The 27,909-nt window shown below is 42.8% G+C and overlaps 1 protein-coding gene across 7 annotated transcripts in view; it reads right to left on the bottom strand.

Annotated features, from left to right (window-relative positions):
- The window catches only part of rundc3b (RUN domain containing 3b), a 113,943-nt gene that overhangs the window by 41,854 nt on the left and 44,180 nt on the right, over nucleotides 1-27,909 (bottom strand). For all 7 annotated transcript variants that reach the window (XM_043690335.2, XM_087987343.1, XM_043690336.2 and 4 more), the window contains one exon: nucleotides 6,772-6,905. In XM_043690335.2, the coding sequence (XP_043546270.1) occupies nucleotides 6,772-6,905 (134 nt within the window). The remainder of the gene's footprint in view (nucleotides 1-6,771; nucleotides 6,906-27,909) is intronic.

Here is a 27,909-nt window from a genome sequence, read left to right as displayed (position 1 = left end):
GGATCATTATGAAACAAAACTTGACAGCCAGCCACACAAGGAAATATTAAACAAAAAGCAAATGAGGCTGTTTCTACAGAGGAAATGTAAGGAGGGTATTCCAAAGCTTAATGCCTAAGCATCTAGATAGACGGCAGTAAACCGTGAAAACTTAGAATCAGAAATGCTCAAAAGACCAGAAAAAGGCTGAAGGAATTCACAGACTTTGGAAGGGAAAGGCCATGAGGCAATTTGAAAACGGATTAAAAAAAAGCAAACTTTTAAAGTTCAGGCAACAAACAACAAGCTAATTAAATTGACATGCACAGGAAATCGGCGAGCAGGGCTTGGAGTGTTCAATCATCGGCAACAGAGCTCTGAATAATTGCAGGTTTATACACAGTAGAGCATTCAAAGCTGCTTAGATTGCATTAGATTGGTATGGCTCGAGGTACAAGAGGCATCGATATAGAACAATCCAGCACAGAACAGGCCCTTCGGCCCAAGATGTTGTGCCGAACATTTGTCCTAGCTTAAGCACCCATCCATGTACCTATCCAATTGCCGCTTAAAGGTCACCAATGATTCTGACTCTGCCACTCCCACAGGCAGCACATTCCATGCCCCCACCACTCTCTGGGTAAAGAACCTACCCCTGACATCCCCCCTATACCTTCCACCCTTCACCTTAAATTTATGTCCCCTTGTAACACTCTGTTGTACCCGGGGAAAAAGTTTCTGACTGTCTGCTCTATCTATTCCCCTGATCATCTTATAAACCTCTATCAAGTCACCCCTCATCCTTCGCCCTTCCAATGAGAAAAGGCCTAGCACTCTCAACCTATCCTCGTACGACCTATTCTCCATTCCAGGCAACATCCTGGTAAATCTCCTCTGCACCTCTCCAAAGCTTCCACATCTTTCCTACAGTGAGGCGACCAGAACTGCACACAGTACTCCAAATGTGGCCTTACCAAGGTCCTGTACAGCTGCAACATCACCTCACGACTCTTGAATTCAATCCCTCTGCTAATGAACGCTAATACACCATAGGCCTTCTTACAAGCTCTATCCACCTGAGTGGCAACTTTCAAAGAGCTATGAACATAGACCCCAAGATCCCTCTGCTCCTCCACCTTACTAAGAACCCTACCGTTAACCCTGTATTCCGCATTCTTATTTGTCCTTCCAAAATGGAAAACCTCACACTTGACAGGGTTGAACTCCATCTGCCACTCCTCAGCCCAGCTCTGCATCATATCGAAGTCCCTTTGCAGCCGACAACAGCCCTCCTCACTATCCACAACTCCACCAATCTTCGTATCGTCTGCAAATTTACTGACCCACCCTTCGACTCCCTCTCCCAAGTTATTAATAAAAATTACAAACAGCAGAGGACCCAGAACTGATCCCTGCGGAACTCCACTTGTAACTGGGCTCCAGGCTGAATATTTACCATCTACCACCACTCTCTGACTTCGACCGGTTAGCCAGTTCTCTATCCAACTGGCCAAATTTCCCACTATCCCATGCCTCCTGACTTTCCGCATAGGCCTACCATGGGGAACCTTATCAAATGCTTTACTAAAATCCATGTACACTACATCCACTACTCTACCCTCATCCACATGCTTGGTCACCTCCTCAAAGAATTCAATAAGACTTGTAAGGCAAGACCTACCCTTCACAAATCCGTGCTGGCTGTCCCTAATCAAGCAGTGTCTTTCCAGATACTCAAATTCTATCCCTCAGTATCCTTTCCATTACTTTGCCTACCACCGAAGAAAGACTAACCGGCCTGTAATTCCCGGGGTTATCCCGATTCCCTTTTTTGAACAGGGGCACATTCGCCACTCTCCAGTCCCCTGGTACCACCCCCGTTGACAGTGAAGACAAAAAGATAATTGCCAACGGCTCTGCAATTTCCTCTCTTGCTTCCCACATAATTCTAGGATATATCCCGTCAGGCCGGGGACTTGTTTATCCTCAAGTTTTTCAAAATGCCCAACACATCTTCCTTCCTAACAAGTATCTCCTTTAGCTTACCAGTCCATTTCATACTCTCTTCTTCAACAATACGGTCCCCTCTCATTTGTAAATACTGCAGAAAAGTACTCATTCAAGAGCTCTCCTATCTCTTCCGACTCAATACACAGTCTCCCACTACTGTCCTTGATCGAACCTACCCTCGTTCTCGTCATTCTCAGGTTTCTCACATATGCATAAAAGGTCTTGGGGTTATCCTTGATCCTACCCGCCAAAGATTTTTCATGCCCTCTCTTAGCTCTCCTAATCCCTTTCTTCAGCTCCCTCTTGGCTATCCTGTATCCCTCCAACACTGTCTGAACCTTGTTTCGTCAAACTTATGCAAGCCTCCTTCTACCTCTTTACTAGACATTCAATCTCGGTTCTGTCACAGGACCATTTCTTTCCTGCCTGACAGGTACATATATATCAAGGACACATCGTATCTGTTCCTTGAAAAAGTTCCACATTTCAACGACATCCTTCCCTGACAGCCTATGCTCCCAACTTATGCTCCTCAGATCCTGTCATGCAGCATCGTATTTACCCTTCCCCCCCAATTGTAAAACCTACCCTGTTGCACGCACCTATCTCTCTCCATAACCAAGGTGAAAGTCACAGAATTGTAGTCACCATCACCAAAATGCTCACCCATCACAAGCCCATCACTTGAACCGGTTCGTTACCAAGTACCAAATCCAATATAGCCTCCCCTCTGGTCAGACAATCTACATACTGAGTTAGAAAAGCTTCCTGGACACACTGCACAAACACCGCTCCATCCAATTTATTTGATCTGAACAGCTTCCAATCAATATTTGGGAAGTTGAAATCGCCCATGACTACTACCCTGTGGCTTCTGCACCGTTCTAAAATCTGTTTCCCAATCTGTTTCTCCACATCTCTGCTGCTATTGGGGGAGCCTATAGTAAATACCCAACAAGGTGACTGCTCCTTTCCTATTTTTGACTTCAGCCCATATCACCTCCAAAGGCAGATCCCCCTCGAACTGCCTTTCTGCAGCCATTATACCATTTCTAATTAGCAACGCCACACCCCCTCCTTTTTTACCGCCCTCCCTAATCCTACTGAAACATCTGTAACCAGGAACCTCCAACAACCATTCCTGTCCCTCTTCTATCCACGTTTCCGTGATGGCCACAACATCGTAGTCCCAAGTACCGATCCACGCCTTAAGTTCACCCACCTAATTTCTAATACTCCTTGCGTTGAAGTATACACACTTGAACCCATCTCGGTGTCTGCAAGTATTCCCTGTCAGTGCTACCTTCTCCACAGTCTCCCTACATTCTTGGACATCCTGAAAAACAGCTAACCTACTTGCTGGACTACAAGTCCGGATCCCATCCCCCTGCCAAATTAGTTTGAACCCCACCCCCCGAAGAGTGCTAGCAAACCTACCTCCCAGGATATTGGTGCCCTTCTGGTTCAGGTGCAACCTGTCCTGCTTGTACAGGTCCCACCTTCCCCAGAATGCAGTCCAATTGTCCAAATACCTGAAGCCCTCCCTCCTACACCATCCTTGCAGCCACGTGTTCAACTGCACTCTCTCCCTATTCCTTGCCTCACTGTCACGTGGCACCGGCAACAACCCAGAGATGACGACTCTGTCCGTCCTAGCTTTTAGCTTCCAGCCTAACTCCCTGAGCTCCTGAATGACCTCCCCACCCCTCTTCCTACCTATGTCGTTGGTGCCAATGTGCACCACGACTTCTGGCTGCACACCCTCCCCTTTAAGGATTCTGAAGACACGGTCCGAGACGTCTCGGACCCTGGCACCCGGGAGGCAACAAACCAACCGAGTCTCGCCCATGTCCACAGAACTGCCTGTCTGTCCCTCTAACTATAGAGTCTCCTATAACTAGCGCTCTCCTCCTCTCCCCCTTTCCCTTCTGAGCCTCAGAACCGGACCTCGTGCCAGAGACCCGGTCACTGCAGCTTACCCCTACTAGGCTGTCCCCCCCAACAGTATCCAAAGCGGTATATCATCAGCAAGTCAATCTCAAATAATAACAGCGGTGCAAACTGACAGCCTTAGTGATGTGGATGTGCAGTCAGAAGCTTATTGTGTGCTCAAAATACAAACAGCCACAAGAGTCCAGCTTGGCCTCAGATAGGGTCTAATAAGGATCAAGTGGAAGAGAGGAAGAGATGGGTATGTTCAGCATACACTAAACTAATGTCATGGTTTCAGAATCTGAGGGGCTACATGTTGATGAGAGAAAGGATACAGTTGAGAAATAAATCCTTGGGTAGCGCCAAAGGTAAATGGTGTGGGAGTAGGGAAGGAAGCCATTGTTGTTGGTTTTCTTGTTTTGACCAGAATGATAGAAAACAGGCAAGCACAGTTTCACTCTGGTCAGTGAATGACTGGCAGAGTTTAGGGGAGAATTTTGAGATTAACTGCATCAAATTCCACACATAAAACAAAGTGATCACAGAGGGATTGTTGCCCTTTGTCACAGTCAACCAGGGCATAATTTGCAATGTTAACAAAAGCTCAGTAATGGACAGGCATATGAACATGGAGGGACTTAAACAATAAATTGGGAAAACATTAGGCAGCGATTTTGCAATCTGAGTTCATTCAAATGATTATAGAAAGAAAAGGTTTAAAATGAGACATTTCAGATGGGACAGGAGTTTACAATAGATGGAGGGGTCAAGCTTTTTTAGCACGAGGGGCAATGGAGAAACTGGATTTGATAAAGAGGGGGAATAGAAACAGAAAAGAGGAAACTATGAGTAATGCCAGTTAACATGGTAGCTAAGGAAAAAAAACAGCACTTTTAGGAAGACAGTAAAGTTATGTCTTGTCAATAAAAGTAGTCCAGACCATGCAGGAGGGGTGATAAGAGCTAAAATTATTAATTCAGAGTTCGCACAAAAGGGGGCAAGTAGAGAAGGTGGGTCTGGTGAGCAAAACATACACAAGCAAAGCAAAACGGGGAGCTGAAGTGATCTCGTTGCACTTATTGCTAGAGGGGAAGAGGGAGACCAACAGGGGAAGACGGCTTAAGATGATTGGTATTGATGGAGAGAAGACAAGACTGCAGATACAAAATAACCTCCATCTAATATGATGAGAAATAATTCTGAGATTGTCTGTTAACACCATGACCACATTCTCACTATCAGGCTGCCTACTAATTAGTAGTGATAGATAGTGCAACTTTCTCCAACGGAATTTTCCCCACCCCTCCTCCTCTCTCTCTCTTCCCCCCCCCGAAATAAACAATATGTTCCTCACAGTAAATTGCCATTTTTAGTCACCATCTGTCTGATCCACAGAAAACCGCTCCGTGGGACCAAACCAGGTAAAACGTTGGTGCCCAAGACAAATCAGAACTAAGCTTCATTCCTCATTATTAAGACTGCATCCTTCCACCTTCAAAACACTCACCACAGCCCCCAGCCAACCTTTTCCAACATGAGGTGATGTATTTTCTCTTATGCCACCCCCCCACTTATTCTTTTATAAAGTTCAACTAACCCTTGACAACAGCTAATTGTATGTTGTCAATCATTAAATTTCATTCACTCATCAAATGCCTCCCCCTCAAAAACCCGTTGGTCCATTCCATGTCCCCGACTATGTTCATTTTCAAAGACCTAATTTCAACCCAGTCACCCAGCACGAACAGGTTATGTGTATGTTTAAGAATGCTGTCCTGCATGAATTAGAATCCAGACAGTGTGGAAACAGGCCCTTCAGCACAACAGGTTCATACCAACCCTCCAAAGAGTAACCCACCCAGACGCATTCCCCTTGACTAATACATCACACCTACACATCTCTGAACACGGTGGGCGATTTAGAATGGCCAATTCACCTAACCTGCAAATCTTTGGACTGTGGGAGGAAACCGGAGCACCCGGAGGAAACCCACGCAGACATGTTGAGAATGTGCAAACACCATAGACTGTAGCCCAAGACTTGAATCAAACTGGGTCCCTGGCACTGTGAGATAGCAGTGCTAACTACTGAGCCATCTTGCCACCCTGCATTACACTGTTGACTGGCTTGAATATATTATTTTAACTGATGTAATCTGGCAGCATGGTGACCACCTACCACAGGGACAAGTACCAACATGAAAATCACAGACCAAAGAATAGTACAGTTTCACAACACAACTTTAAATTTCAAAATTAGACATGACCGACACCACATCAATGAGGGCTCTTGCCTGAAACGTTGATTTTCCTGCCCCTTGGATACTGCCTGAACTGCTGTGCTTTTCCAACACAACTCTAATCTTGACTAATCTGCAGTACCCACTTTCAACTACACTATATCAACGATGATTTCTTTGGATTCCCAAAGCTACTTAAGCTCTCCTTTCATTCCTACTTTCTCCAACCAATCTGTCATTTGCTTTGCATGACACAGATATCAAACATTAAAGTTCAGGTTGCTGACATTCATACCGCTAGCCTTCAAGATTCTGCATTGCTCTCAAACATCCTTTTTAAAAACTAGAAGTGTTAAGATTAGAAATCCGTGGGAGACTCATTTATCTTACAAATAAAATAAAATCTTATCTAGGTTAAAACAAAAGCCAAAACACAGTCTTGTCCTCATTTTCACATGCTTCTAAGCCCTCATCCTTCGTGTTTACTTTTGGATTGGAACTAGCTGTGTAAACGCAATCAGGCAGTATCACAGGGTCTTGCATAATATAAAAACTGATATTGATACCCTTGTTTGCAGATGACGTAACAAAAATACAACAGCTTTCTAACCTTTGCCCTTGATGAGCTCACATTTTCCATGTTTTCAATGCTGCTGATGCAGTTATGGGGAACCTTGCCGCATGCCACATGGATGAAGTCCCAGAAGCTTCGAGGGCTTTCGTAACCAAACCAATTAATCTGACCTGTAACAGAAATAGGAGAACCAGACAAAGTAAAACGCAGTCTATATAATTAGCAACTTCACTTTCAAATAAAAACAAAAGCTTGAAAGATTCTTTAAGATAATAAAGTGAATAGTGAATTAATATCCTGTGCTGCCTTCCCTCAGTTCTGATGGAGGAGGATAATTTCCAACCTATAAGAGTAACACTCTCTCTTCACTGATGCTGTTTGAACTGGGCGAGTATTTCCAGCATTTTGTTTTTATTTCAGATTCCAGCATCTGCAGTAGTTCACTTTAGTAGGACATACGGCCAACCGAGCCTACTCTGCCATTCAATGCAACCATGGCTGATTACGCTCAAAGATTTTTCTTGGACATTCAGAACTGTGGGTCAGCACATTTCCATTAGTATGCTCAGCCTGCATTACATTTGCAAAGTATCATAGTGAGTTGACAGGCTGACATGAAGAATATAGTCAGCAGCTTGAACACTCAAATAATAATGTACTTTTATCCCAAACATGCAGCACAACACAGCAAGAGAAACTGCACCAAACCCCAACATATCAAACTATCCCATAATGCCTCCCAAGAGCAATGAAAATGTTAAAATGATCTTTAGCTTAAAAACAAAAATGTTCTGTACGCTTTACACACTATAAAATGCACTCATCATCCAATGGAGTGTCCCCCAATGTGCAAACACAATCCAATTTATACACTTAACACCCAGTACAGATTAGGCTGCCAATATTCACTTGCAGGCTTAGAGAAAAATAAATCACCCAAGAGTTGGGGAAAATAGGCAAGGATTAGTAAATCCAAGCAGATATACATGGAGTTAGTCAGACATGTGGAGGAGAAGGCAAGGGTTTAATAATGGTCTTTAAGCTCAGACATCTTCATAACACTGTTACTAAATACTACAATACATGGTATGCAGAGATATGAGGGTCTAATTTTACGACTGGATTTTTGAAAGACTGTTTCATAAACGCTACCATTCAATTCTACTCACATAGCTCTCTGCACAGGTTACTAACATTCATATGGCTAGACTTCAGGATTCTGCATTGCTCTCGCATCTCTTTTTAAAAATAGCATTGTCTTGGACAGAGCTTATGCACAATGAAATGCAACTGTATGATATTACAAAGTTCTAAAGCCTGTATGCAACTGTGGTGAAACCAAGTTTATCCTAAATTTAAAAACAAGAATTCAAACCAATATACATCAAACATATCAACGTACTGATAAATGTTAACACAGCAGCATTCTCTAGTAGTTATTTTCTTCTCATGTTCTGCCAGCAGGGCTGCCAAGTGATATACAATACAATTAAGTACAAGGCAGATTTCATCATAAAAGTGCATACCCTGGCTATTTTATTCCACAGATATTACTGATTGAACAGGCAATAGAATATACAGGCAGGAGTACTCAATTCATCGTCCACTTTGAATATACTGCACACAGGCAGATTTGGTGGGTCATGAAAATAATACACTTGTAGGTTTTCTTCAGACTTCATAACCCAATGAGGTTAAGTTGTTTTGGATATTAAAAACAATGTTTTAAAGTATTTCCCTAAAGTTTTTTTTAAAAAATGCAGGCAGATGGCTATCATTCTAGTTTAATAAACCAACTCCTGTAAGAAAAGCATCTCTGAAAAGTGCAAAAGATCATAATAATACTGGCATTATAAAGGGCTGTTAGAGCCCTTGAGAAAGAAGCAATTACGGAATGCTTGAGTGCTTAGGACAATCCTCCGAAAATTAATGTTTGCTGTTATGCAAAAAATGGAAATCTTCAATAAACTTCAGAGCAGGAATCTTTTGTCAACATCTTAAGTGAAAATTTGGTGAAGAATTCAAGTGCTATAAAGTTACTGATCCATGAAATGATGAAATGTATTAAAAAGGATCATAGAATGAGTCATTGATCCTAACCATGGCTGGAAGAGTGTATAAAAACAATCTGTAATTATGAGAACCCTGTTATAGATGCTCAAAAGGAGCAGCACACTGAAGGAAATCGCAACACAAGCATTAAACCAGCAACACAGCAATCAGTCAGGAAAATATTCTCCTTCAGTTCGGTGTATGACAGTTGATTGCTCATTGTAGCAATATGATTGCTATTGCTTTAGTTCCAACTGACTGATTTCAGTCAGGGAAGGTCAAAATGAAAGGAGTTAAATGATGAAGCTACTGAAATAATGCAATGGGCTGCTGACATAGAATTGCTTCAATCGATTTTATAAAACTGGAGTTTTCTTTCAAAATCGCCATTAAAACCTTTGGGTGAATATAATTTGGTGTCTCTGATTATAGGGTGGGGAAGAACTTCAGTCAAAATCTTATTCATGCTCATTCATTCACTGATATAATGATATCTTTTAGAGCACTAACCAAACTGAGCAGACAATGGTGCCGTTCCTGTGTATATCCTGGTTTATTCATCAGGGCTTACATAAAATGGCTCAGATGTTAATTCACATTGCAGTAAAAGTAATAATATTGGGGAGAAATTCAGGAGAGAAAGTAGAAAGACTTGCAATACAAAAAGGGAAAGAAAACTGTACAGTTAACCGTGTTAAATGAAGCAGAGCAACAGATTTTGGTCATGATTTAGGGAGATAGCACAAGCTGCTGAAAGCTCAATTTGCCTGCGACAGATTTGACTTATGCTAGAACAATAAATGAGATACTTTGAATGTGCGTCAATTAGATTAAAAAAGGAGTGTAACAATTGAAATTTCATAATACCAGCCTAGATTTAATTTCCTTTATGCTGAGAGTGTTTTTTTTTGTTTAAATAAAAAAGATAATATCATTTTCTCAGACTACAATACATAATGCTATTACAACAGAATCAAAGGCAACATCAATACAGCCTCATGTTTGAGATGAGATTGGAGAGATCACTGGAATGTTCATTGCAAAAAGTTCCTTTTTTGATCATGTGAGTCGTCATATTGTGTCAGACTCCTTCAGTTTTGACTCCCCTTGAGCAGAAAGGTCAAAATCGTGATGAAAGGGAATATTAAAATACGTTTCCTTTGTGCGAACACAAAATTTGCTGAGATGGACAAAGGCATATTAGTTTCAATTAAAACAAGACTGCCTAAGAAAATTAGTTTTAAAAAGGGTGATATGGTCAGAAAAAAAAAGCTTCTACATTCTTGTTTTATTTTGCTTTTCTTTACAAATTTATATTACTGTCCCTCACTGTGAAGTGAAATAGCCTTCAAAGAAAATGCAATAATAAATTATTCAAAAAATTATAATTCATGATACATACATTTTAAGATACAGCAAATGTCTGTTCTAGGACATATGACAGGCTAGGAGAACGTTCACCCTGATTTTAATTCCAGTGACAGACTGGGAACATGAGGGAAACCTGGATACAATTGAAATTTGTGCAACAGCAGCTTTTTCACTCAGTCACCTCACCATAACTTAACTTGCAGGTTGTGATAAAATAAAGTACATAATTCAGGAATTTGAAATTTATTCAAAATTTTTTAAAAAATTTTAAAACGAGCAAGATGGCTTTCAGTTCTGTAAAGGTAATTTGTCTTCAGAAACAAGTGACCTAATCACATTTTGAAAAAAAGCATTGACCTCGTAAATGCCTAGCCAGAAACCGGAGGTTATAATTGATTAAAGTGTTTATAAAGCTGAGTTTACAATGTTCAGTCCTGGTGCATGATGTGATACAGAGGAGGGTCAAACATTGTTGTTCCAGGGAAAGTCAAGGCCATAACGCCAGACCATGCCAGTTCAGACAGTGTGCGCCACCACGTCCATGCAGTCTCGGCTACCTGGAGGAATGCCTGGTAGTGTAGAAACATGATCACTGACCACCTCCACTCAGTCACAGCGGAGTGCTATTGTTTTCCCTCTAATACCTCACACACTCACTGCTATTGTACCCACCTCCCACCAAGACTTATGATCTACCACTCTTGCTACTGTATACATCTTCCTTCACTCATTCTCACCCACCCCAAAACCCAACACCATCAACTCACTCACTTGGGGCAATTGAGCACTGACAGCTGTGCCTCCCATTTTCATTTCATTCAGTGCCTCCTTTTCTATTATAGGAGATAACAGTCCCATATTGGATAGAAAGAGCCAAGAAGGGTGGGCTGCCTGACAATTTAATTGCTCACTCCTTACGAGGAGAGGATCCTGACAGTAACGACTCCAAGTGGCTGATTAACCATGTCCTGGTCCCTACACTGGTATCAGAGGCTATCCTTTATTTTGTTTTGGCCAGGACATGAATGAAGTGTCTCGCCCTGGACTTGATTTGAGGGCTGCTCTGAACCATGACATACTCCTTGGATTTGTGTCTAAGTCAAACAAAACAAAAGCACTGACAGCCCAATAGCTTGAGCTGGTGGGAGTAGGGTTAGGGGATAAAATACAAAAAAGGTTCAACATGAGCAAACAGTGAACAAACAGCCCAGAGATGCTTCCTAATCCAGTGTGTGAACTGAGTGCTTGCCTTTGTGCAAAGTGTCCTTGCAACAGAATTGTAACGATCTTTGCTAGTGTGCCCAGAGATGCAGCAGTAAAGTGCAGAAGTGTCCAGCAAGTGGATCACACATGTGCCACGCGTGTCCTGGGAGGCTGGCAGGTTTTTGATGCCATTGCCCATGGATGAGGGCTGCATGTGGCTGGTGATGTATAACACCTTGAGACACCAGCAGTCGTTAGGGGAGCAGGCTGTGTATCAGGTACCTGTTCACACTTCTGGGTCAGGAATTAGCAACGTCTAGTTTCCTCACAGCAGGTGATAGGTTAGGAAGCTGTAGGTAAATGAGCCAAGATTCAGTTTTAGTCAGGCCGATAGCAAGCAATAATACCCTGTTGCTAGGCAGCAGCGAAGTGCTTATTCACAGTTTCATCTCAACAGCAGGAACCTAGTTGGAAAATGTAGCATATTGTTCCATATGTCGGGTTTGACTTTGACCTCATTAGACTTCTTACACAATTCACCTATTGTTCGGGCTTCTACAAGACCCTCAAACTCTTCACTTGCTGGTATCTCAACCCCACTTCCTGAATCAGACTTTTGACAGTCAAAAATCACAACACCAGGCTATAGACCAACAAGTTTATTTGGAAGCACTCTGCACTCTGGAAGCTAGTACTTCTAAAAAAAAAAACCATCTGTTTAGACTATAACCTGGTGTTGTGCGATTTTTAAACTTTGTCCACTCCAGTCCAACACCAGCCCCTCCACATCACCACAAACAGTGGCATATTTAACCCAAGTTCAGCTTCCAACCACAATGTGCCATCATTAAGTCAGTTTATTTCCACTTGAATTCCATTACCTGACTCCAGCACCGCTGCTGTAACCCTTATCCAGGTCTTTCTTACCTGTAGACTTGACTATTCTGATACATACTCGGCCTGTCTCTCATGTTCCATTCTCTCTAAGCAGAGGCAATTCAAAAAACTTTGCTTGCCACATCCTGAGTCTCACTAAATGTCTTGCACCTTTACAAGTGCTCACTGGCTTCCAGCCATTAAACCTATTTAAAATTTTGGTTTTAAATCTCACCATCGTGGCCTCCCTTTTACACGTCTCTGTAACCTTCTCCAGCCCAACAACCCAGAGATACCTGCCCTCCTCTAGTTCCACAATAACTTCTATTTTAAATCGCTGCACCATTAGTGGTTATGCCTTCACGGGTCAGGGCCAACAAGCTCTAAAATTGCTTTTGCATTGCTGTTTAAAAAACTTAATTACCTCTTTCACAGATACCCCTTAAAACCTACTACTGTACTTTGTTCAAAGTCATTGTTTGCCTGCCCCAATATCTAATGTGGCCGAGTGTCTTATTATAATAATCTGTGATTACATTAAACACACCACATAAATACACTGTTATTATCACTGATATTCATCCACATCAGTGGATGTTTGCTGCACAAACTAAAAGATGATTCCTGGATTCAGTGCAGAAAATACTTTAAATGATTTCAGCAGGGCAGTTGAAAACCACAGCAACTAAGGGGATCACACACACCATTACAAGATCCACCAATTCAATCCACATTAGGCACATAGCTTCTTCATGTACCAACATAGAACAACCAGGCAGGGGCAGATAATTAAAGGTTATCCTTAACAATCTTGCAGCTTATGAGCACAGCACAAGCAGAACAGGAGAGGTAGATTTTCAATATCCCCAACGGTTGGAGATAGGACTTGGCATTTCTATTGGATGGTACAATTAAATAAAAGCTACCCACATCTCACACGGTACTTTGATCCTGTTAAATCACCTTGAATGACACTTTAAAAACAATTTCAAAAAAAACTTTGCAAGGTAAAACCTATGTCTTTTATCTCTGTGCCTTCACTGGTGCATCATGCATCGGTGGGGTTGCTGACAACAGGTCCTCAGAGAAGATCAATGGCTCAGAGAGGATGCACAAACTCAGACACATGTCCATGAGAAGAGTAAGAATAGTTGCATTTACAACTGGCTTTCTCACACAAGAACGAACAGTTGGTGAAGACTGGAGCAGGCAAGTTATAGTCAGAGGGTCATAAAGTCAGAGATGTACAGCATAGAAACAGATCCTTTGGTCCAACTTGTCCACGCCGACCAGATATCCCAACCCAATCTACTCCACCTGCCAGCACCTGGCCCATATCCCTCCAAACCCTTCCTATTCGTATACCCATCCAGATGCCTTTTAAAATGTTGCAATTGTACCAGCCTCCAATCACTTCCTCTGGCAGCTCATTCCATACACGTACCACCCTCTGCGTGAAAAAGTTGCCTCTTAGGTCTCTTGTATATCTTTCCCCTCACCCCAAGCCTATGCCCTCTAGTTCTGGACTCCCCCAACCCAGGGAAGAGACTCTGTCTATTTATCCTATCCATGCCCCTTATAATTTTATAAACCTCTATAAGGTCACCCCTCAGCCTCCAACACTCCAGGGAAAACAGCCCCAGCTTATTCGACCTCTCCCTATAGCTCAAATCCTCCAACACAGGCAACATCCTTGTAAATCTTCTCTGAACCCTGTCAAGTTTCACAACATCCTTCCGATAGGGTACAACCTGATCTAAACTCTGCTCAAAATGGACAAAGATGAGCTGTTGAGCAGCAGCCAACAAAGGTCTTATTTACTGACTGGCCTTCAAAGTGTCCTTAGCACATTTACAGAAGAATGCAAGTCAAGCATGAGCAGAAAGGGAGATGATGTCAGAGCTCTGAAAATGATGCACTCTGTTTTGGCAGAGGGGCCAGTGCACTCAGCCAAAGTCTGTGAATATAATCTTTAATCACCAATCTGCAAGTGAGAAGACTCACCAAGTGTGAGCATATTTACTGAAGCAAGCTTCGGCCCCATAATTAACACTGTCTTGATTCACTGGCAAATTTCAGGAAGTTAAGAAAACATGGACTGAACATTGAAGTGAAAAATGTGTCTGTATCACTGAAATTTAATGTTATTTGTGTGCATGAAAACTCACATAAATCGGTGTTAAAATGTGAAGACAGCATATTAAAATGAGCTTCTGAACGCAATGCCAATTTCACAAATTTGAGACACTTCCCTGCACCCAAACCATGTGGTCTTTGACACCAAAATACAATATTTTAATGTTTAAATGAGGAAACAACGTCGTATGTTTGACAAGTTATTCTGAAGCAAAAACAGGTAATTTAATCAATGTGGACTTCACCAGTTTCCTCACTTCCTCTCCCCCCACCTTACCCCAGTTCCAAACTTCCAGCTCAGCACTGTCCATGACCTGTCCTACCTACCTATCTTTCTTTCCACCTATCCACTCCACCCTCCTCTGACCTATTACCTTCGTCCCCAACCCCCACTCACCTATTGTACTCTTTGCTACTTTCTCCCCACACCTACCCATCCTCTCTCTCATTTATCTCTCCACTCTGCAGGCTTCCTGCCTCTATTCCTGATGAAGGGCTTTTGCCTGAAACGTCCATTTTCCTGCTCCTTGGATGCTACCTGACTTGCTGTGCTTTTCCAGCACCACTCTAATCCAGTCTCTGGTTTCCAGCATCTGCAGTCCTGGTTTTTACCCAATTTAATCAGTTTTCCTAGATTAATTTGCATGCATTTTCTATTAAGTCTTCAAGCTTGCACAATTTGTTTCTTTAATAAAGTTATTAGTTAGTTGATGACTGACTGCAATAGTGGTAGATAACAATTATATTCTCACTCAAGCCTGGAAGCCACTTCTCAACTTTCCCTCATCACTTCCTGCTTCCGCATCTCACCATGTTTCAGCCAAAATGTTACTTCTCACCTGTTTAATAGCAGTAAAGAAATTCAGGCTGAGCTATTCTACTAATGAACACACTGCACAGACCTCATCTCCAGCATCACTTTTTCCAACTTGCAGGGTAGGCTTCGCTCCCCTCCAGTCACTCACTCACAGTGAGGATGCTATATGGTGGGATTAACATCCTTGTATGCCACTACCATACCTGATCTGTCAGCTTATCTAATGCATCTTTACATGTAAACCACATTAAAAGGGTCAGCATATGCTCAGCCATTCAGACCCAAGCTGATACCCATCACAAGAACTCACCAAAAAAAAACCTCAGATTTCCTTTTCCCCATAAAAGAAAGCTTTCTATCACTGTATTTCTACGCTCCTGAATATGTTTCACACAAACTCCATCTTTTCCATTTATTCTTCAGTCTACTCATACTTTGTCTGCTTAACCCTTTTATTTTGCTCTTTACCCACCTCAACCCCAGATATTTCATTTTGCATTCTCTCTACATTTCTCCAACTACCTTGCTTATCTTCTCCCTGCCCATTGTACCAATCTTGCAAGTTATATTTAGATATTTGAGGCAATGTTCACACAATTCTCCTCAACCGCAGTGGATAACATGAATTAACGCACCCAACCAGTGGGAGCAAATCTTTTACTCCATCATACATCTCACTACTGCAAAAAGGCACCAGTCTGGATTATTTGCTCAAATTTCAAAGTGGAGATTAAATGCACAGCCTTCTGACTCATACAAGAAAACTAGAGTCAATGCCAGTAATGCCATTAACTCAAGTGTTTTTCCATGTCTATACTCTCCTATCTTTGCTACCATATTAAACATCTAAAGACAACTTCATTCATAGTGAGTAAAAATGGAGTTTGACAACCAGCTTCACGATTTTAGACAGTTACATTATAGAATTCAGCACCTGGCCCATATCCCTCCAAACCCTTCCTATTCATTTATCCATCCAGATGGCTATTAAATGTTGCACTTGTACTACCCTCCACCACTTCCTCTGTCAGCTCATTCCATGCATACACCACCCTCTGCATGAAAAAATTGCCCTTTAGGTCTCTTGTATATCTTGCCCCTCTCACGTTAAACCTATGCCGTCTAGTTCTGGACTCCCTGACCCCTGCAAAGAGACTTTGTATCTTTACCCTATCCATGCCCATGATTTTATAAACCTCTATAAAGGTCACCCCTCAGGCTCCAGGAAATATAGCCCCAGCCTATTCAGTTTCTCCCTATCGGTCAAATCCTCCAACCCTGGCAACACCCTTGTAAATCTTTTCTGAACCCTTTCAGGTTTCACAACATCTTTGTTGTGGAGACCAGGATTGCACACAATATCCCAAAAGTGGCCTAACCAATGTCCTGCACAGCCACAACATGACCTCCCAACTCCTGTACTCTATAGGCTGACCAATAAAGGAAAGCATACCAAACACCTTCTTCACTATCCTATCTACCTGTGACTCCACTTTCAAGGAGCTATGAATCTGCACACCAAGGTCTCTTTGTTCAGCAACACACCCTTGGACCTTACCATTAAGTGTATAAGTCCTGCTAAGATTTGCTTTCCCAAAATGCAGCACCTCGCATTTACCTGAATTAAACTCCATCTACCACTTCTCAGCCCATTGGCCTACCTAATAAAGACCCTGTTTTAACCTTAATTGTTTTTTTTCTAAATTCACTCTAATCTCAATAATTGGCATATACGAGTCAGATTCTTCTCCGAGCCTCAAGAGGCAAAGACATTTCCTTCTGCCAGAAAGATTCACAGATTATTACATGAATTTAGCTTGGTTAGTTGAAAATTCAAATCCACTATAAAGCAATGGGAAATGAATTTGTGCAATCCATCTCCAAGAGGAACTGTCTAGGTTCAAAGCTCTAGAGCAGAATCCAATTGAGAGCTTGTCTGCACAGTCGGCCAGAATCCAGTCAGTCAGTCAGTCAGTCTCCAAGGATACATGCAAGTTTAATGATGAATATATCAATTTCTAAAATCAGACATCTGCCCATTTAGTGGCATTAAGGTTCAATGGTCTAGAGGAAAAATAAATAAAAATCAATTTGATTGAATCAGTCCTTGCCAGTTAAAATTACATCTAAGAAAAAAAAAACATAGCGTTCCTACAATGCAGATAGAGCCCATTCGGCCCATTAAGTTTGTATTGACCCTCGAAGAGCATGTAACACAATTCCCATTCCCTGCCTCCATAACTCTATTTAACAAGGCTAATCCACCTTGTCTGCATGACCCAGGATAAGTCAGCATTGCCCATCGATTCAACCTGCACATCTCTGGACTGTGGGAGGAAGTTACAGTACCCAGGAGGGACCCCATGTAGACACAGGAAGAATGTTCAATCTCCACCCAAATTCAGTTATCAGAGGCTGGAATCAAACCTGAGCAGCAGTGCTAACCACTGGGTCATTCCAATTAGTACAGTGAACTGGTCATCATTATCTTAGAAAATCCAGCCTTTAGAATGCTGAGGGGAGGGGTGGGGAAGGAAAGTTTGGTTTGCAATAGCTGTTGCTTTATCACTCTTGGCTTCAAGTTCCCTTCCTGAAACAGCACAGCACAAACGCAAAAGCACAGTTTGTCCTTTCCAACATGGTTATCTGGGCCCAAAAACAACTACAATGACCAAGATCATCAAGTCAGGCGAGTGCAGCTTCCAGCAGACAAGGCCAACACACAGCCACTTATGATGCAGGGGTGTTGGTGAGAGATGTTTAGCATCGAATTGACACTTGGGTGTTAGTCAGAAACTCTGTTCTGTCACAATGTTCAAGAAAAACAACTTATATTACAATTTATACCATATGCAAGAAGTTTAAGCAAGACATCTCTGCAACTGTAACCTGTGTGGAAAGTTTCAATGTGATCTGGAATCACTGATGATGCGGTGCAACTATTAGCACACAGCTATTAATCCTATATAACTAGGGCAGCACAGTGGTTCAATGGTTAGCACTGCTGCCTCAGTGCCAGGGTCCCAGGTTCGATTCCAGTGGAGTTTGCGCATTCTCAGTGTCTGCGTGGGTTTCCTCCGGGTGCTCCGGTTTCCTCCCACAGTCCAAAGATGTGCGGGTCAGGTGAATTGGCCATGCTAAATTGCCCATAGTGCTAGGTACATTAGTCAGAAGGAAATGGGTCTGGGTGGGTTACTCTTCGGAGGTCGGTATGGACTGGTTGGGCCGAAGGGCCTGTTTCCATACTGCAGGGAACCTAATCTAAAACTAAAGTTCAGAAGGCACGCTCCCTAACTGTGCAGCCACAGGGAGCAGAATCCAGATCTTGCATTAGAAACGTTCAGGTGTAGGTAACAGGTTTAGCAAGAATGCAGATTCTGAAAAAGAACCATGAAAACATAATATGCACTTGAGTGAAAATTTTCATTTGCTTTTCCAGATAAAAATCAGTAATGTGTCCTTTGGACTTGTTTCTTTCTCTCTCACACACAAAAGGACAGTTAGCTGTTAAACATGAAACCCTACATTCAGATATTGGTAATAGCAAGTTTATATTTAATAACCGATTCTAATTGTTTGTTGTGAGTTTCTTACTAAATCAGAAATTTATCTGTGCCCACAACAGCCAACAAGTTGCCAATCAGGTTTTGGTTCTTAGATTGGTAGGTTACAGCACTTCAAGTCATAGGGTCATCGAGATGTACAGCATGGAAATTGATTCATCCATACTGACCAGGTATCCTAACCTAATCTAGCCCCACTTGCCAGCGCTTGGCCCATATCCCTCTAAACCCTTCCTATTCACATACCCATCCAGATGCCTTTTAAATGCTATAATTGCACCAGCCTCCAGCACTTCCTCTGGCAGCTCATTCCATACACGTACCACCATCTGCAAGAAAGAGTCATTCCTTAGGTATTTTTTTTTGCAAAGGTTGAAGGTTTCTGTCTCTACCACCCTCTCAGACAGAGATTCAGATCCCCACAGTCCTCTGGAAAAGTGGGGAGGGGGTGGGGGCGGGGGGGCGGGAAGAACACTTTCAAATCACCTCTAAACCAATCTAAAATCTAAGCCCCTTATTGTAATGGGCAACTTGACCAAACAGAATAGGACCTTGTTCCTTCTTCTCTTTTAAAGCAGCCCGAGGGGGCGAGGATGACTTGTTTCCATTCCAGGGTACTGAGCTCACTTCCTTTGACTTGCATTAGACCACATTCCAGCACAAGCTCTTCATAGAGGCTTTGCTTTGCTAAGTGGTTGGCAGTCTGGTTAGATGACCAGCCCAACACAACTGTGACTCTCAGTAATGGTACAGACACTCAGCATGCCAGCTCAGGAAAGAAGTTGATGTTTTGTCATGCCATCTGATCTTTAGAAGTTTACAAAGGCAACTTAAATGAAAATGATTAAGATCATTTGCATGACGTTGGCAAGATACTCAAGTTCAAAGTCACACATGCATAGTCTGGGGCATGCAGGTTGGTACATCTGTAAACTCTGTTCAATAGGCATTCTTACTCTTCTACATTCCCAGACTGCAGTTTAAAATCTGCCAAAAGCTATACTAGCTTTGGCAATTGTGTTTTGTCACCAAGACAGACTGTGCAAAAGTGTGCGCTACCAATGAATCTCTCCATTGTTGACCAAGTTTGATCAGACTGAATTCTGGGGCTTGAGGTAAGCACGTTATTCCCACTTTCTCTGTACTGATCATAAAGCTGAAGTTGTCACATACATTGCAGAACAAGTCCACCCTATTTGGCATATCCAACTCTGAACGCTCTACTATTGCAGTCACTGGCAAACAGGAAAATGAAAAGTGTGTCCCTGGACTACTAATACTTGTATGGACAGCAAATTGCTCATCTATGACTCCAGACATTATCAGACTTTGATGTCAAGTTCACAAAGTTGAAGATATCAGAAAGTTCAAAGTTTGTGAGAAGATTTGTAGCTCGGGTGCTCGTTGCTGTGGTTCTGTTCGCCGAGCTGGAAGTTTTTGTTGTAAACGTTTCGTCCCCTGTCTGGGTGACATCCTCAGTGCTTGGGAGCCTCCTGTGAAGCGCTTCTGTGGTGTTTCCTCCGGCATTTATAGTGGCCTGTCCCTGCCGCTTCCGGTTGTCAGTTTAAGCTGTCCGCTGTAGCGGCCGGTATATTGGGTCCAGGTCGATGTGTTTGTTGATGGAGTTTGTGGATGAGTGCCATGCCTCTAGGAATTCCCTGGCTGTTCTTTGTTTGGCTTGCCCTACAATGGTAGTGTTGTCCCAGTCAAATTCATTTGCTTGTCGTCTGCGTGTGTGGCTACTAGGGATAGCTGGTCGTGTCGTTTCGTGGCTAGTTGGTGTTCATGGATGCGGATCGTTAGCTGTCTTCCTGTTTGTCCTATATAGTGTTTTGTGCAGTCCTTGCATGGGATTTTGTACACTACATTAGTTTTGCTCATGCTGGGTATCGGGTCCTTCGTTCTGGTGAGTTGTTGTCTGAGTGTGGCTGTTGGTTTGTGTGCTGTTATAAGTCCTAGTGGTCGCAGTGGTCTGGCTGTCAGTTCAGAGATGTTCTTGATGTATGGTAGTGTGGCTAGTCCTTTGGGTTGCGGCATGTCCTCGTTCCATTGTCTTTCCCTTAGGCATCTGTTGATCGACAGATGCCTAAGGGAAAGACAACGGAACGAGGACATGCCGCAACCCAAAGGACTAGCCACACTACCATACATCAAGAACATCTCTGAACTGACAGCCAGACCACTGCGACCACTAGGACTTATAATAGCACACAAACCAACAGCCACACTCAGACAACAACTCACCAGAACGAAGGACCCGATACCCAGCATGAGCAAAACTAATGTAGTGTACAAAATCCCATGCAAGGACTGCACAAAACACTATATAGGACAAACAGGAAGACAGCTAACGATCCGCATCCATGAACACCAACTAGCCACGAAACGACATGACCAGCTATCCCTAGTAGCCACACACGCAGACGACAAGCAACATGAATTCGACTGGGACAACACTACCATTGTAGGGCAAGCCAAACAAAGAACAGCCAGGGAATTCCTAGAGGCATGGCACTCATCCACAAACTCCATCAACAAACACATCGACCAGGACCCAATATACCGGCCACTACAGCGGACAGCTGAAACTGACAACCGGAAGCGGCAGGGACAGGCCACTGTAAATGCCGGAGGAAACACCACAGAAGCGCTTCATAGGAGGCTCCCAAGCACTGAGGATGTCACCTGGACAGGGGACGAAACGTTTGCAACAAAAACTTCCAGCTCGGCGAACAGAACAACAGCATATCAGAAAGTATGGTGGGAGAAAAGCATGGAGTGGAGCAAGTCAGAATTAGGAAGGCATTAGCATAGTGATGCTGCCATTAGGAGTGCTAATTCTGAGCCCCAGACCACTGCTCCAAAAACGTATTCAAATCCCACAAAGTCAGATGGTGAGATCTGAACTAAAACTCTGGAATTAGAACCAGCTACAATGGCAGCCATGTAAACATTATTAATTTTCAAAGCCCATTTGGTTCACTAACATCCTTCAGAAGAAGGACTTAACTGTTCACACCTGGTCTGGCCTACATGTGGCTCCAAACCCACAGCAATTTGACTTGTCACCATCCTGTGAAGCTGCCGAGGCAGCTTCAGCCTGTTCAAGGGCAATTAGGGGTAAACAGCAAATGCTTGCCTAGACAGTAATGCCCACACCCCATTTAAAAAGGGAAAGTGAATGTAGCTCTCGTCAACTCAATTACTGACTGGGAATGGGTCAGAAGATTCACCAGCATCCAGGATGGTCATAGAACGGGTGGTCAGAATGTCTCAAGGCAGCTATACTTTACAAATACCTTCCAAAGTCTTCAAAGCAAAATGTGTCAAAATATCAAATGTCGCATTTCTCCTAGAAGTGTGCACTGTAATCGCAAACACCAGCTCTGTTCAAAGACCACACAGTCCCTGGCAATAGATCCTGATGAAGATCAAGATGTAGCACTGAGCAGCTCTGCTGGATTTTGGTGCTGGTTTTGCTGGTGACAGAGAGGGGTTATATTCTTCTATGGTTGTCAGGTTTGGTCAATTTTGTTCCACTTCTACAGGTGGATAATGGAGATATTCATATTCTTATGGGTTAGCTCCTCATCCTCACATGAATGGAGTGTTCAGTGAACCTCCTGACCAGATAGTCATCTCCAGCCTTGTAGACCTTAGTTGGGAATAGAGTCAGCCCTTGGCACGTTGCCACCAGACAAGAGAGTTTGATTGTATTTGTCGTGTTTCGAATTAGAGTGGAAGGTTCATTAAGACAACTGATGGCAACCTGGTCATTTATGGAGGAGGGCTTACCAATGATCTGGTTAAAGAGCTCTGCCCATCGTTTTTACAACCTGGTCATTTTCTCAGTCAGTGGGTCAACACTCCTCAGAAGAATGGTCAACCACCAGCAAATCCTGCCTACAAACATACTTCAGAGCATGGTCAAATCTCTCCTCATTTTGTAATCTGCTTTTGACTACAATTGCTTTATGATTCAGCCAGAATGGGTTGCATCACTGAGCTTTCTTTGGACAATCCTGCAGATGTTTCTGGAAACATTGCACTTGGATAGTGCGGAGGTGGAAGTGGTAATATTTCTCATTTACCTTATTTTTTGTTAAGCCAATGCCAGTGACTGAAGCCACAAACAGAAGGTATACAGACCAGAGTATCAGTTGTTCAATACCAAGACAACAAAGTGAGCATCAACAAGAATTCTACAGAAGGAAATCTATTTGGGTAAGGCAAGACTACCCTTCTTCCTTTTCCAAGGAAAACATTGGAGAGCACTTGAAGTTCACTTTTCAACAGGTAGGTTCCTATGCTTGCATTCTTTCTGGCTCCAATCTGATTGGACTTCCAGAAAGAAAATTCACAAGTTCAGCTTTCCTACAGCTCCTGCTGAAATGAGCTTCAATACACTTATCTTGTTTTCAACAGGCACAGAAAGCAGCCAGGAAGTGGACACCTGGTAAGCAGGAGATCAAGACTGAGAACAACAGCAAAAGGAATCATGTGGCGTGGCAAAAGGTTAGCACGCTAGGCCTGGGGTATGCCCACTGTCTGCAGTTATGCTGACACTCCCTGATGCTATCCTTGGCCAAATATTGCCTCTATGGCAAGACACTCACTCAACTAGTGCATGGAGTTCAACTCGTCATTATTTGGACCCAGGCTGTAATGAGGTCAGGAGCCGTGAACAGATTATGCAGAGCAAGTATAATGTGGCAATGCTGTTGATGACTCTTTGCATTGCTTTGCTGATGAGGTGGAGGGGAGGCTCACAGGTCAGTAGTCAGCCACATTAGAATGGCCCTGCTTCACTGCAGGCAACTTTCCAGGAAATGGAGGGGCAATCTTTTCCGGAGGATGGTTCGTGTGTGGAATGAACTACCAGAGGAAGTGGTAAATGCAGGTACAGTTATAACATTTAGAAGACATTTGGGTAAGTACATGAATAAGAAAAGGTTTAGAGGGATAGAGGGATAGAGGGATAGGATCAGTTTAGTTTGGGAACCTGGTTGGCATGGATGAGTTGGACTGAGAAGGGTCTATTTCCATGCTGTATGACTAAGCCAAATTCTCTCCAATTGCTAGGCAGTGTAGCTGATATACTGGATCACCTTGACTAGGGATGCAGCAAGTTCTAGAGCACAAATCTTCAGTACAACTACAGGAATGTTGTCAGTGTGCATAGTCTTTGCAGTATCTATTGTCATGAGCAGTTTCATGATCTCACATCGAATGAATCAAATTAGTTAAAGACTGGGAAACAGTCAGCCCTGATGAAGGGGTAGTAGTAGCAGCAGCAGTAGCAGACTTACCAACTTTAAGGGCAGTTAAATGGCCATCAGATAGTCATATGGACGAAAATGGAATTCAGATTAGTTTCACAGGTTGACACATCATAAAGGGTCGAAGGGCCTGTACTACACTGTAAATGTTCTATGTTCTATGGTCCTGATCCAAAAATGTCGACTTTCCTACTCCTCCAATGCTGCCTGACCTGCTGTGCCTTTCCTATGCCACATTTTAGCAACAGATGAAGACCATCTTGTGATGCTCAGGGTCTCAGAGGTAGGGATGGATCAGCCACTTGGAATTTCTGGTTGAAACTGGACAAAAATGTTTTAACCCTGTCTTTTGCACTGCTGCACAGAGATGCTCCACTGCTGAGGACAGGTAGCCTCCTCCTCCTCCTGCCAGTTGCTCAATTTCCACCACCACTGGACACGGCAGGACTGATTGGATCAGTCAATTGTGAAATTGCTTAAGCCTATTGCATGCCACTCCCACCATTTGGCATGCAAGTTGGCTTATACCATAGCTCCACCAGGGTGACCTCATATGAAAGACATACCCTAGGTCTGATCCTGGCGTGTTTCCTGCACTGAGCCAGATTTGATCACCCAGTTCGATGTTACTGAGAGTGAAGTACATGGTGGGCCATGAAGTTATAGTTTGGGGTCAAATACAATTCTCCTGCTGGTGCTTCAAGATGCTCAGTTTTGAGTAACCAGATCTGATCAAAGTCTGCCCCATTTCACACCGAGTAAGAGCTCCTTCAATAGAATCTTTGATAGTCGAGAGCAGCAGGTGAATAGGAACATCGTCAGCAATTTGCCACACATCTTCCCCTTTGGAAATCTCTCACTTTCCCTTCACTGCCACTAGGTTCAAACCCTCCCTCACTGCACTATGGAGGTCCCCAAAAAACAATTCCCTGCTGTGATTCAAGAAGGCAGCTCACCAGTCTCACCTCCTCCAGGGTAATAAATACTAGCCTCACCAGCAATGCCCACAAACAAGTAAACTGTGCCACACAACACAATCAAGAGCATCCTTCATGTAGAGATGGGACCTCATCTCTAAGGATGGAGCAGTGTTCACTGCTACTGTCATGGATCAGATGTGTCTGTGACAAGCAGATTACTGAAAATTCAGTCAAATAGAGACTTGCCCTCATTCTGATATCCCTCCAAGTGGCCAAACAGTCCATATTCATCAACTGAAGGGGTCTGTAGGTGGTGACCAGGGGGATGCCTTTGTCCATCTTTCACCTAATGCCTCAAGACTTCATGTTGTCTGGAATCCATGTTGAGGAGTCCAGGGCAACTCCTTCCTAACATATCAGTCACACTACCTCTGCCAGTGGAGAAAGTGAGGTCGGCAGATGCTGGAGATCAGAGTTGAGAGTGTGTTGCTGGAAAAACACAGCAAGTCAGGCAGCATCTGGCCCGGAACATCGATTCTCCTGCTCCTCGGATGCTGCCTGACCTGCTGTGCTTTTCCAGCAACACACTCTCAACTACCTCTGCCCATGGGACAGGTCATACTCAGAGGTAATATATTGGTGTTTGTATAGTATGATTCCATGAGTATGACCACGATTTACATAACAGCCTGAGTCTACTGTACATTTCTTCCACCTTTAGCACTAGCTCCCTGGATATTATACAGGAGGACTTTGCACAGTTGCAAGGGCTGAGATTGCGTTGGCATTTCTGGCTCCTAGGTTGATATCAGGAGATCCATCCAGTTTAATTCCTTATTATAAACCTTGTGGTTTGTATACTTTGCTGATCTACTCGGCTAATACAAAGGGCACTTAAGAATCAACCACATTATGTATGACTTCAGATCCACAGCAGAGTCAAAATGTGCGGTGCTGGAAAAGCATAGCAGGTCAGGCAGCATCCTAGGAGCAGAAGAATCAACATTTTGGGCATAAGACCTTGACCATTTCTGATCAAGGGTTTATGCCCAAAACATTGAATCTCCTGCTCCTTGGATGCTACCTGACCTGCTGTGCTTTTCCAGCACCACACTTAGTCTCTGGCTCTCCAGTATCTGCAGTCCTCACTTTCTCTTTGAGTCATATGATGACCAGGTCAGCTGAGGATGGCAGATTTCCTTCCCTTAAAAAAAAAAATAGCAAACTCAATGGTTTTTCATAATAATTATCAATGGTTACATGTTTGCCATTACTCCATCCTTGAATCTCAGGTTGAATGCAATTTAATAAAAAACATAAATTTAGCACCAGCCATGTAGTTTGAACCCAGAATCTGAGAACAGTAGCTCAAGGCTCTGAATTACAAGTTTGGTAACATAATTAGCAATGTAGAGGTAATGATCCTAGCTGGTATTAGTACTGGACAAGTCAAATCCTAGAGAGCTGGCTTGATGAACCCAACTTTATTTTTAACAAAAACAACTACTAAGCACACACACCAGTCATACGTCAGTAAACCTTTACCCAAAAGGAAAAAAAATTAAACAAACGAACATGATCAATTCTGCATTAGACAAAAATAGATTAGAAATAGTTCATTAAATACATCAGAAAAGAATTTGAACTTCACTTTTCTTTTAAAAAAAAAGAAACATCTTTACAAACAAACATCAATAGCCATTGAAGATCTACAACCAAGTCCATACAATGTCTTTTTACTCAGACTGTCAGCTTCAACCGGTTTCCTTCCAGTAAATTTCTGCACGTGCATCAGATGCATTTTCAGCGGTATCTTTCCGATAAAAGAAACTGCAAACCAAACTCACTATTACTTAAACTTCAAACCAAACAAAGAATCCCCAAACACAGTTTCCAACATTCTGCCAGAATTTCCACTAGACGGTCCCCTATATTCACATGGGTATTGACCACCCTTCCATTTGGGTTTATTTTGCCATGTCTCAGTGTATTGCAGTGTGACCATAGTTGCCAAGCAACAGCATAATTTTTGCCTTTAGTTTCTAATACACTAAACCCCATCTCATCACTTCAAGGATGTTTAAACTTTATTAACAATGCACATATTCAAACAGTACTCCAAACATCAAAGCCTCAATCTCAAGAACGAGATGTAAAAATTAGGGTAAAACATCTCCCCCTTAACACAAAAAAAATTTACATTTCAATTTATCCATTATTGCTAGCACACTTGAGAGTAGAGTTGAGCAACTATTATGGTTCAGTTGTTGCAGGCAGGATTAATAATAATGTAATGTCAGCCAAACTGGAGACATTTGGCTTAGAACATATCTTTCCAATTACCTCTTGTTCGCAATAAACAAGCAGTATAATCTAAAATTTTCTAAATCACACTTCCCAAAATCAGCACAGGAACTTACCTGAGGCTACCCACCGCCATCATTTCACAAAGTTTCCATTTTATAAACCAATTTCACCACCAAGGCATCTCTTGAATTTAGCCTTTGCTTGTAAGCAATCTTAAACAGGTTGGACTGTACTTACGGGGGTTTAGAAGAATGAGGAGTGAAAGAATTCTTAAAGGGCTTGACAGGGTAAATGCTGAGAGAACAATTCCCCTCATGGGAGAGTCTAGGACCAGAGGGCATGGTGCCCTTTATTCTGATTCTAAGTTAAGAACTGTAAGGAAGAGAAATTTCTTCTCTCAAGTGGTTGGAATTCTTTGCCAAAGGGAACTCTGGGAGCAGAGACCTTGTGTATATTCGAGGTTAAGATAGATTCCTGATCAGTCAAGAAATCAAGTGTTATGGTGAAATGGCAGGAAAGTGGATGCGAGGAATGGCAGAACAGTCATGGTCTACTGAATGGCATAGTAAGCTCGAGGGGTTAAGGCCCCTGTTCCTATTTCCACTTACACACGTCTTATAAAAACAAAATACTGGAGAAACTAAAGAGGT

The sequence above is a fragment of the Chiloscyllium plagiosum genome, unplaced genomic scaffold, assembly GCF_037043375.1.
Source record: "Chiloscyllium plagiosum isolate Xiang-an unplaced genomic scaffold, Cpla_swu_hap1 HiC_scaffold_5, whole genome shotgun sequence".
Classification (NCBI taxonomy): Eukaryota; Metazoa; Chordata; class Chondrichthyes; order Orectolobiformes; family Hemiscylliidae; genus Chiloscyllium; species Chiloscyllium plagiosum.
Note: the sequence above shows the minus strand (reverse complement) of the source record. Positions and strands in the feature narration are given on the sequence as shown.